At 34.0% G+C, this 11,632-nt stretch overlaps 2 protein-coding genes across 4 annotated transcripts; one reads left to right on the top strand and one right to left on the bottom strand.

Moving 5' to 3' along the window:
* The first annotated feature begins 48 nt into the window (after window positions 1–48).
* Window positions 49–3,039, top strand: LOC106651382 (ADP-dependent glucokinase). The gene is made up of 5 exons (XM_014369844.2): window positions 49–178; window positions 537–879; window positions 944–1,231; window positions 1,316–1,901; window positions 1,984–3,039. The coding sequence occupies exons 2-5, from the start codon at window positions 551–553 to the stop codon at window positions 2,224–2,226; spliced, it is 1,446 nt and encodes a 481-aa protein (XP_014225330.1). The 5' UTR covers window positions 49–178; window positions 537–550; the 3' UTR covers window positions 2,227–3,039.
* Window positions 3,040–3,913: 874 nt separating this feature from the next.
* LOC106651691 (zinc finger matrin-type protein CG9776-like) lies at window positions 3,914–10,741 on the bottom strand. Of its 3 annotated transcripts, none has more exons than XM_014370324.2 (11): window positions 10,724–10,741; window positions 9,862–10,174; window positions 9,658–9,801; window positions 9,125–9,311; window positions 8,888–9,057; window positions 8,013–8,330; window positions 7,836–7,941; window positions 6,866–6,984; window positions 6,423–6,777; window positions 5,056–6,347; window positions 3,914–4,980 (listed from the first exon to the last, which is right to left on the bottom strand). In XM_014370324.2, exons 2-11 carry the CDS (start codon window positions 10,153–10,155, stop codon window positions 4,528–4,530), a joined length of 3,438 nt encoding a protein of 1,145 aa, XP_014225810.1. In that variant the 5' UTR covers window positions 10,156–10,174; window positions 10,724–10,741; the 3' UTR covers window positions 3,914–4,527. The 3 variants fall into 3 exon arrangements, with proteins under 3 accessions (XP_014225810.1, XP_014225808.1, XP_014225809.1); XM_014370322.2 differs by lacking the exon at window positions 10,724–10,741 and adding an exon at window positions 10,515–10,706; XM_014370323.2 differs by lacking the exon at window positions 10,724–10,741 and adding an exon at window positions 10,296–10,394.
* Between the last annotated feature and the right edge of the window lie 891 nt (window positions 10,742–11,632).

Below are 11,632 nucleotides of genomic sequence, written 5' to 3'. Positions count from 1 at the left end.
GATATATGTCATGAGATCAGCGAAATTTCACCTTACCCTGCCTAGTATCGCTCGCATTAGTCGCATTTCTCACGACACAAGTTGTACTCGAGTCGTGCTTAAATCCTCGATTGGGGATGCAATCATGCAGATTGCTCAATAGTATACTTCAGTGCATCTGTGTGAAGTAAACTAAAAAGTAGGTGGACGTCATTTTCAAAATGTTTTTTTTTATTGCACGAAAAGTTATAGACCGCTCATGAGTCGTGACTACCGCAATGCTCAACGATTTCATGTACAGTTCGTTTTTTACAATTACGAATTAATGCGCTATTACGATATAATGATTATTGACCGGTTGCGTTAACGTTGACTTTGAGCTACAACTTTCTTATGTTTTATATCTAGTAATGATTAAACGTTAAATTTTCTTTCAAATTTTCGTGATTTGAATAAATTTTAATTCGTCACTTTAATTTATTGTGCCATAGAGCGTGAAAAAGTGAACTCAAATTTGAAGAAAAAATAAAATTTTCATAAATACATTAATTTTTCAGATTCAAATGCAAAAATGGGTGTCAATAAATTGAAACTTGGCACGATATTTTCTGTGCTAATAGTTTTAGCTGCACTGTACTTTAGAAATTCAAGTGATATATTACAAAAAAGATTGCATTCTGTATTGAAAGCTTTAGAGCAATTAGAAAATAAGTATGCTGTTAATCCAAGGCCTAAAGTTGCGATTGGTTATGGTATTTGTACTGATATTTACATAGAAGCTAGTAATATTTTAGAATATTCTGAGGATGTTGGAGAACCACAACACTTTAATGAATTAAATACCAAAGATGAACTCTTGAAAAGTTTTGCCTATTATTTTAGACATGGAGCTGCTGCAGAGTAAGTTTAAGTTTAAATCAAAATTTTTTCTGTTAAAAATTAGCTTATTTAATTTTCATTTTAGACGATACATGCCAAATGACACATTGTTCGACAATCTTGTAACTGCTGCTCGTTCTTTTCCATCCTCATACTCAACTATTGGAGGCAATGCTGCAGTAATGGCTATGAGATTAGTTCGAGAAGGTTGCGATGTTGTACTTGCAGCTAAAATGACATCCTCTTTACTGCAAATTATGCCTGAAGCTGTTACGGTTATTGGAGGTGAAGTGGAGCGCGATGATATTCACTTGATATTGGAATATAAAAGAGGCGAACAATGGGGTCCTTACACTAGCCCAAGAGCAAATAGGTAAATTTTTAAAGATTTTTTAAAGATTTTATTATTTTGAATACACCACAAAAGTATTAAATGTTTGATAATTTGAAATTTTAGATACATAATTCATAGTGATAATCATAATCCAAAAGCTGGGGGTTTAGAAGAACTTTCTAAGCTTTTACCTGAGTATAAACCAGATTTGTTGATAATAAGTGGCCTACAAATGATGGATAGTTTTCCATTTACTGATGGAGAACGTCTTAAACGCCTTCAATCTATTAATAATCAAATGCGTAGTCAACCTCGTTCTACAAAAATTCATTTTGAAATGGCTTCATTTGTTGAAAATAGTCTTGTTTCTGATTTAAATGAGCTCATCATACCATATGCAGACAGCCTGGGTATGAATGAACAAGAAATAGCAAATCTTCACAATTCGTTGTACTATGGAAATATATCATTAGTGGCCGATTCCTCTCCAAGAGTTGCTACTGTACTTGATCAAATGCGAGCACTATTCAGACTTATTAGAAGTAGGGGTCAAGGAGATGAAGAAACAAGGGATTTAACTAGAATTCATGTACATACTTTGGCCTACCAAGCAATTTTGACTGTTAAAGAATCCACTTGGAAAAATACTGCAGCAGCAGCTGCAAAAGCTTCATTGACAGCTCATAGACACGTATGCAGCACTAGCAATGTAAGTATATAAAATCATTTCTAATTTATAAAATTATCAGAAAAACTAAATACTTAATCCATAATCCTTAATAATCCAACAGATTGACTTGCAAAAAGCCACGCTTATTATGGATGATAGTTTCACCACATCGATTGTGTCAGGTACAAGGATACCCTTAAATGTGGAAAAACCAGTAGCCTGCTGGGATGAGGCTTTTCACATAGGTGGACATAGAATTGCAGTTGATATGTGTGTAGCTCCTGTACTTGTGTGTACAGAGGCAAGCCAAACTGCTGGAGGAGGTGATAATATTTCTAGTGCTGGACTTGTTTTACAAATTTAAGAATGCACGAAGAGCTCTAGTATGAATATGTAAACTTATGTTGTGATAGTTAAGAAATTTTAATGATGTTGTTTATATTCAGTGTTTTTTACATTTTAATTTTTATTTTGAAATATTTTTGAATAAGTCATCAATTCTGGTTTTATAACTATTATTATTATTTTAATTTTTTTATTTCGTTCAAATATGTCCTTCGCAATTTTCCATGAGACTGAAATGAGTTCGAAATCGTCGAAAAAAATGCATTTAAAATTATTTATATTCCCAACTTATTGATATTTCCTGATTTTATTGCCATATTTATTTATTCTGAAATAAGTTTATTATGAGATAGAAATAATTTTGTATGATAATCTCAAACGTGAACTTCTAGGATTTTTCAATATCTTCTTCTAAAACAATATATTATTTGTAAATTTAAATATTTCAAACTTCTTAATGTCCTATCACATTTCAGTCATTCCTTATTCAATTTATTCCAGATACTTGATAATTATTATGCCCTTAGAGCATTTAATCTTATTTTCATTTTAAATTCATAAGTAAAACAAAAAATTTTGGGCATTAGTAGTTACTAGATTAATTGTTGCACATTTAGCTACTCATAAAGTTTATACCTAAAATTTTATAGTAAATTTGAATACGTTTGCGCTGGTTTAGCAGGTAATTAATTGTGATTTCTAGTTATAATGTTTGAATAAATTGTAAGATTTATCGCAAAAATTGAATATACTTTTGAAAATGTTTTATTTATTGAAAATAAAGACGATTAAAATTATGCTTTGAAGCATACTTTCACGTATAATAAGCATACTGACATTTTAAATATTTTATTACAAAGCACATAGATTACAAATTTTTAAACCAGCACGTGACCAGGAAGTTTTTCGTGATGTGATGGCAGAGTGTCGGGTAGACTTTTTTCCGAATGTCCATCCGGATTACTTTGATGATGAAGATGGAGCTTAGCCAGTATGTTATCAGCTTCGAGCTTTCCTTGTAATTCGCCGGCTGCTTGCTCTTCTGTATTTATTTTTTGTTCAATCTGATGTTGCTGATTTTCCAGTTGAGTTTGTTGTTCATTTTGGATATTTTGAGCTACACCAACATTAATTTTCACGTTGTCGTTTTCTTCGGCTACTACTTGTAGAACCAGAATGCACGAAAATAAAAGAGTATACTTCAAGTAACTCATTTTAGATTTTCAAATTGAATTAACTTTTATGACGAACCTCGCCAAAACGACTAATGATTTATTCTAAATTCTCTCGCGCTTAAATATTAACGATAAAATAAAAAAAATATTTTTCTTATTTATCAAATTGTCTTTAGTCACGTAATAAGGCCGCGCTCACGTAATTTCACTTTTTTTGATAATATATGACGCAAAGCGTTTGTACATGTTTCTTTAATTGAAATCATAACTATTTAATTTTTTTATCAATTAAATACAATAATTGTTATTAAAATATCATTCGAATAAAAAGGTAATAAAATTATTTCAGATTAAAATGAAAGAATATTTTTTCACGTAGTCATGCGTACATAATGATGAAAAATTCAAAATCAAAATGTAAATGTGGTTTAAATAAAAGTGACATCGAAAGCTTTTATTCAACATTCAAGAATTGTTTTATTACGTGAAATTGAATATTTTATATACTTTAAATACAAAAAAATCCTTATGTAATCAACTAGATTTTATTGTGAAAATAATTTTATAAGTATGACTTAATTATAAAAATTCAAAAAACGTTTTAAGGTGCAATAAATACTATAGAATTGTAAAATACGTTCACAAGGATCAATAAGTTTTCATAAAATAACATTATCGTCAAACTGACAAACTGACTTGAAATTTTTGCGGTGCACATATGTGACAAACTGAATATTAACAAAAATCAAAGTCAAGTTAGATATGTACATTGTAAATTGAGCATTGAACATATTTTATAATGCATACATGCTCAATACATTATCACTTCGCATTGTGATAATGGATGCATAATTCATTATTAATTCAAGACAAAAAATTTAAACGAATTGATCTTTAGTGATAGTAGTCATTAAACAAGATAATGTAATTGGTACATATTAACATCAAAATCCTGGTCGACGATTAAATGATTTGTATCATTTATCTACATTAAAATGAGTACCAACCGATGCGATCATTGGTAAAAAAACCCTTTCTAATAGTAAGAATGTACACGTAAATTTGTTTCCATCACACTATCGTTCTCAAAACCACCACAATCAATTTTAATTATTTCTTTTTCCTAAAATACATATTGTAGTTCTTTATAAAATAGTATCCCCCTCGTCGATACCCAACATTCTTAGATCATCGGGCCCAGCGTCGGCTTCTTGCTCGGGATTCTGTTGAGTAATTTCTGGTGGTGGTTCTGTGTAATCAGCACTGAAACCAGCATATACAGTACCATACATTCCACCGTACATCATAGCTGTTTCTTGTGCTTGAACTGCTGCTTGTTGGGCCGCAGCCTCTGCAGCAGCTTCGTCTGGAAATATGATATTCAAAGCTTCTTGGAGATCTTCAGGTAGAGGTGCTCCATCTGCTCGTTTGGCAGGTTCAACAGGGGCGACTTGTTCAGTGGTGAGTTCAGGTGCTGGTACTCCAGTTACCATCATCTGCTGTTGCTCAGCAACAGGTGGCGGCGGGTTAACATACATTCCTGGAGGAGGAATTTGCATAGGAGGCGGCATGAAGGTTGGTGGCATTTGTGGGGGTGGCTGTAAAAAATAAATTTATTGTTGATACTTGCGAGATGAATAAAGAAAGTTCAATCAGTTGTAATCAAAACCAACCTGACTTGTTGGTGGAGCTAAAAATGAATTGGTTACGAAAGGTGGAGGTGGTCCTGTATGTACAAAAGGTGTCGGTTCGGTTGCTTTTTTGGGATAGCCTGGTGGTGGTTGAGTAACATTGACATCCACATTTGATTTTTCCGAATCAGGATCCTCCGGGTTCTGCTCTATATCCGCTTCTTCCGACTGATCCTCTATTTCCATATCCACTGGCTCGTCTTTTTCTTTCAATGGTATCATTGTTACTGATTTTATTTGTTGAACTTTTGCAGCGGTTCCATTGCTAGGAAGTACCAAAGGAGTAGCCAATTTCGGTACGTGAACAACACCGGGGGGATTGATGATATTCGTAGGAACTGGTGGGGTGTTCTCGAACTTACTTTGAGTATACGGAACTGCAGTTATTTCTTTTTCTGGCTTGGTATCCTCCTTTTTCTTGAATAATGGTAATCTACCAATGAACGGGAGTTTACTTTTGCTATTAGAAGATGGTGCGGGTGATTGATTCAATGGTTTCTTCCCCGGTTGCGGTGGTTGACTTTTCTTTCGGTCGCTTTTCTTATCCTCGTCATCATCACGCTTGTACTTATCATCACGGTCACGATCTCGGTCACGTTCGCGTTCGCGTTCACGTTCACGTTCACGTTCACGCTCACGCTCACGGTCTCGATCACGGCGAGGACTCACAGTTTCACGATCCCAATTGCTGCGACCACCGTCTTTGACCGGTGAGTCGTCGCGCTTTCTATTCCTGCCATCATAATAATCTCTACCGCCTCCTCTTCGACGATCCCATCCACGATCATATCGATCCTTGTCGTCTTTATATCGATCATCCTTCCTATCCCATTTGTTATATCTTTCATCGCGATATCTGTCACGATCTCTGTCACGGTCCCGACCCCTAATATCCCTATCACGTTCCCGATCTTTATCGCCATCCTTGCTGTCGTGATCTCTTTCTCTTTCTTTCTCTTTGACGTCCTTGTCTTTGAGTGAAGCTATTTGCTGCTTCGTCCAAAAACCCATATGAGGTTTTGGCAATTCTTCTATTTTTACAGGCTTGTTGTCTTCATCTTTTTTCAACCAGAAATTTTTGGAATTATTATCTTTACTCCATGTAGGCATAGGATCAGGTGGAATGTAAGGTACTGGCGCCGGTTGTGGTACCGGAGATGGTGGTTTTGACATTATTTGTCGATGTTGTTCTTGTTCTTCAAGTTCTTGTCTGACTTTCATCTTCTCTCTTAATGAATTAACCAGTGCTCTGTCCTCGTCGATTTTATTATTAACTGTGAATTAAAAATTTAAATTACAACTCTCATCTTTATTTGATTCAATGTGTTAATTAATGAATGAATTTTTACCATATCGTTCAGAATCACTAGGTGTCAAAGGATGTCCAGCAGGCTTATTTTTGTTCCTCATAGCAACGCGTATACTTTTTGAGCTATCCTCAATCATTAGTCCATTACTGGCATTGTCAGATTCTGCAATACTCTCAGAGTCACTAGAAGACTCGGAACTGCTTTTATTTTTACTTTTCTTTTTTGACTTCTTCTTAGCTTTTTTAGCCTTTTTCGATTTTTTTGGTTTAGATTCTTTACTATCACTTTGTTTTTGAATTTCTAATTGAATCTGCTTATTTTTGTCTTCAGAAAAAGCTTTTTCACGATCTGCCATCCAATCAGTTTCCCAATGAGGATTTTGATCGACAAATCGCTAAAAAATTACAATTTTGTTCAATATATTTTCAATAAATTAAAATTTTTCTGTACAAAATATAATTAAATCTTGACAGAGTACTTACACTGAAGTTTTCTGAATGGCGGCGAGATTTCAAATGCAAACTGGCACAATGAAGGTCTCCAATCCATGCATGACATAATTTACAATACCAAGCTGTGGACGGACTGAAGAACTGCAAGCCTATACAACAAACAAGAACAAGCTGTGTTAGATAGATTTTTCTATAGAAAATATTCAAGAAATTTAATAATAACTTTAATCAACATTGGTATTTCTGAAAAAATAATTATAAATTAATATTGCAGAGAGCAAAATCATCATCTGTGACTGGAGTTTTTGCACTTGAGAATGATGCATTCTAAAAAAGGTTAAAGTAAAGACAAAATTTTTTAACATTATTTATACAAAATTATTTTTTTTGTTTTGAAAATTACATTTTCATAAGCAAATACAAAATTGACGCAATTATACTAAATAGAACATCAATTCATATATCTTAATACTGTATAGCACTGATTTAGAAAAATTGGATAAAAAAGTATGCCAATTTCTGTGACCATTCTCATAGAGATGAATTAATTCTTTCACTATGCACACATGTTGATAATTTCTTTGACACTTTTTGTACGCAATATCACGTTACACTTAAAACATCACAAAGCACTTGATAAAATTTCATATTTTTCAACTATGCATCACTTTTTCTTGAAACATAAAAAATTGCATGCAACACAATTAGGTCGAAGGTTTCATGTCTGATGAAGCCCGATTTTTCGATTAATACTGCAGATGGACATTATTGTCCCAAAAATTAAGACTGCACAAAAGCACCATCTGTTCTCCGAATAATAGGTACGCACGTCTCTTGTAGAGTACGCAATCGATAACATTAATAAGTTAGATGTCGAATATAAATCTCTACTATTTCATTATACATACCAAGCACATAGGCAGTTTTATCTGCACAAACTCTACGGCTCGATAAACAAATTAGTTATGAAAAAATACAAATAAGTTGGAAACAAGCATACCTTTAATCGGTGTTCTTTTCGTAGGTAGACCAGGATAGAATGTAACTTCTTTTTCACGAGATTCAATTTTGCTGTCATGCCACGGCATGTCGACTATTTTTCGCTCCTGAAAAATTAAAAGAATTCTTAGATTTTCACTTTATTTACGAATAATGGGAAATATATCAACAAACTTACCAAACAAGTTTCCTTATGCTCATTACTATGCAAATGATTAAGATATTCCTTGGCAGTTTTTGGAAAGATATCACAAATTTTACACCAGTGCATTTCTGGATCATAATGTACAAAGTTGTAAGTTGGTTTGTCTTCATCACGAATGTCAGAATTAGGCGTATTAACTAGTGATTTATCTTCTCTGGGGCTTCTAGAACGCTTAATTGAATCAGGTTTGTACTTTAACTTTAAATCTTCAACGCTCAATTTGTCTCCAATAATGCCAGTCAGCATGTCGATTATATTATGAATTGATTTCATTTTATTTTGTATTTCAGCCTGCAATTTGAGAGAATGTTTGTTGAATTACTTTGATTAACATTTTTTTAGTTAATAGTTTAAAATTATATAAATCAAAAAATGTAACCATTACTTTGAACCTCAAATTAAATATTATTTATTAAGTCTTAATGTTTTGTAAAATTTCAAAACCTAATTTTTTCAAAACAATGACTAAAGGAATCTTCATGTTCCGCATGAGTGTTGTTTCCAATAAACACAGAGATTTAGAATAGCTGATAAAATAGTTGCAGTCGAATAGATTGCACTAGTTATGCTAGATTTTTCAAGTCACTGAAGATTTCTACAAAATTCTACTTTACACTGATGTAAATCAAATTTCAACATTAACATTGTTTATGAATAAAAGAAAAAATAACACACACTGCACCTATAATATTGAAAAGAACATCTTTTACATTTATAAGTTTGCAATCAATTCTTTTATACATTTATTCACCTAAAAGTAAGGTATTTTCTTGTATATTATATATCTTCATTTTATATTGGCTTCGAAATGAATATTTACATAAAATAAGATAAAGTTTTCAACAAACCTGAAGTTTTTGGTTTTCTTTGATAATGCGATTGTTTTCTCGACCTCCATCTTGACCAATTTCTTCACATTGTTTGCGTAAAATTTCTAATTCTCTTTGCAGGGTTGAACATTTTTTAACATAGTCCTCTCGTTGTTTACCCAGTGTCGCTTTTTGCTGTTTAAGTTCCGCTGGAAAAAGTTAATTATTAGTAACTACTTCTTTTTTATTTTTAATTACAATTTTTTAACTTAGTACCTTCTTTTTTATCATCAGTTCTACCAGCAGTTGTAACGCCCATCATTGTAGCTTGGGTTGGATCAACAACACGGGGTTGACTCACTGCTGCTGTAGCAACAGTAACTTGCTGCTGAAGTTGCTGCGGTTGTTGCTGTGGTTGGCTGTTATACTGAACCGTGCCTTGCCAATTAGGTGGTGGATAATCCTGAAAGGCAAATAAAATCTTTCTTGTTAATATCAGGTATGGTTAATCTTAATTGGCTTACCTTTATTAAGTTCCAAAATATTACTGATTATAAATTGTGTCCCATTAATGATTTATAAAATAGTTTTAGACCCAAAAAATATTCAGTACTTACTTTAATAACACCATGCTATTAAGCATTATACTGATATAATTATTTTTGCTATCTAACGTATTTTGCAATACAAATAATTATTATATGACAGAAGTCATGATGGTTTTATAAACTTATAATTGTAGTACACAAAAGATTGAGACTTTTAAATAAATTATAAGCAAAGAACTATTCAAGATACTTTGAACTTACATTTCTATATCCTGGAGCAGCTTGATGCTGATATGCAGAGTAGTCCGGGTAAGCTTGGTTATAGTTTGAATAGTTGGTGTAATTGGCATAACCTTGTGGATATTGCATAGGTGGTGGTGGTTGACTGGTATTTGGCGGAGGAGCCTTTAAAGATTACATAATGAAAAAATAAATGTTTATCAGTTTATAAATATAAGAACTTACAGTATATTGCGGCATTACAGGTCTTGGAGGATAAGCAGTATTAGTAGGTGGATTTACAGCTTTATTGGTAGTCTGTGGTGGTGGTGGCGGTGGTGCACTGGTCTTCCATTCATTTTCTTTCCTCCTAGATCCCCTATCCCTGGAACTAGAGGGTGATCTAGAGACCGATCTACTTCTAGTTCTAGATCTTCTGTATCTTCTTCTAGGCGATGGAGATCTATCATACTTTTTATTCCTTCTCCTATCATCTGGAGAATCGTCACTAGGTGGACTCCTAGGCCCTTTTCTCTCCATTGCTTAGCACGATTTCAATCTTTGAAAGAGTAAAACAGAGTAAATTTTAATTATTGTTAAGTGGGGGGCAGTCACATCAAAAAAAAAGCTTAAGAATAATGTTGACAAGAAGAATAAATTAGAAGAAGTAGGAAACGAACACAGGCACGATCCAAACAGGAGAATAGTTTAATTCGTAAAATGACCAATTTGATGTCAAGGGTGAAAATGAGAGACGTATTACGACGAAATTACGGCGTCGTCGCCATTATCGAACAGGCGGTAGCGGGCAGAGGCAGAGCATGCGGCATAAATGATAACCTCTAACTTGACAAAAGAATGGGTAGGGAGATGTGTTATTTTTAAGGAACAATAGTCACCTAGTAATTATTAGTATTTTCAATGCGTTTATTCCAATATGTCATGGATCATAAACTTCCATTTATAGGAAATTGATGGAATATACGTTGGCGCTAGACTATCTGGCACTTGCAATGAGAAAATCGTAACGATTACTAAGTTGAGCGTCGCAGACACCCAAGTTGTGACTGGCGGACAACAAGGAGGCAAAGTATATAAGTATACTAACTATGTCTATGTGCAGCGGATTCAGTTGGACACACAACACGCTTTGAGTATGTGCAAAAATATAGATGAGTCGTGCAGTCGACCAAGCTCGATCGGTAATTAGCGACGGAGCTTGTGCGCACTACCAGATGTACGCGGCGCAATTTGAATTTTCATCCCTTGTCTAGAAAAGTAGTTTTCATCAAAAGAGTGAAATGATAAGAAACGATGATACATTTATCTCATCTCTTTCTCCCGAACACGGTTTTGTCGAAAAAGCAATATGTAAGACCAGTACGAGAAAGCGACGATTACAGTTGATTAAAATAACAAAAAGTATCGCTCGTATAAGTACTGTTATATTTTATTACAAGTATCTTTGACAAGAATATTTGCTCTGGTAAATAAGATCATCAAGTCATTATACGCAAAATAAAAAGTAAAACCGTAAGTATATTTTCAAAATTGATCTGTGAAAGGCAGATTATTGTGAAAAGTTTTTGCTCAAATGGATATTTGAAAAATAGTCGTGCACAGTTGACGTTCTTTCATCGGACACGAAAGTGTCAAATAGTAAAAAGTGTAACAAGCGAATTATCATTTTTATGCAAAAACGTAAGAGATGTGGAAAATGCAAAAGTGCATTATATTTTGTTATTTATCGAAGGATGCTTTCGACGCGGTGTGCGCAAGCTGCAAACTGCAAAGCTGCGTCGACGCCTCGGCGCAGGGAAATTGCTATACGTATCTACGTACACGAGTCACGAGGGTTGCTTCGTTCTGTCGTTGGCGTGCGTACAACACCTACCGTGTATGTGTGTGTGTGTGTACTATGTGTAGGTGTCGTCACACGTAGAGTCGTCACTGGCACGACGCCTGCACATGCGCGGCCGGGCCAGATATCCACCTACACCACTCGGCACTCCGTCGG

Source organism: Trichogramma pretiosum, unplaced genomic scaffold (assembly GCF_000599845.2).
Source record: "Trichogramma pretiosum strain Unisexual culture from Peru unplaced genomic scaffold, Tpre_2.0 scaffold9, whole genome shotgun sequence".
Taxonomy (NCBI): Eukaryota; Metazoa; Arthropoda; class Insecta; order Hymenoptera; family Trichogrammatidae; genus Trichogramma; species Trichogramma pretiosum.
This window is presented reverse-complemented; position numbering and strand designations above follow the sequence as displayed.

Bases quoted from the DNA above. Each gene is read 5' to 3' on its own strand.
- LOC106651382 (XM_014369844.2), top strand. From the start codon at position 551: ATGGGTGTCAATAAATTGAAACTTGGCACGATATTTTCTGTGCTAATA. The intron at 1,232-1,315 runs GTAAATTTTTAA...TTGAAATTTTAG, and splicing joins ACTAGCCCAAGAGCAAATAG to ATACATAATTCATAGTGATA. The intron at 1,902-1,983 runs GTAAGTATATAA...ATAATCCAACAG, and splicing joins ACGTATGCAGCACTAGCAAT to ATTGACTTGCAAAAAGCCAC.
- LOC106651691 (XM_014370324.2), bottom strand. From the start codon at position 10,155: ATGGAGAGAAAAGGGCCTAGGAGTCCACCTAGTGACGATTCTCCAGAT. The intron at 6,778-6,865 runs GTAAGTACTCTG...GTAATTTTTTAG, and splicing joins GCCATTCAGAAAACTTCAGT to CGATTTGTCGATCAAAATCC. The intron at 4,981-5,055 runs GTTGGTTTTGAT...TATTTTTTACAG, and splicing joins TAGCTCCACCAACAAGTCAG to CCACCCCCACAAATGCCACC.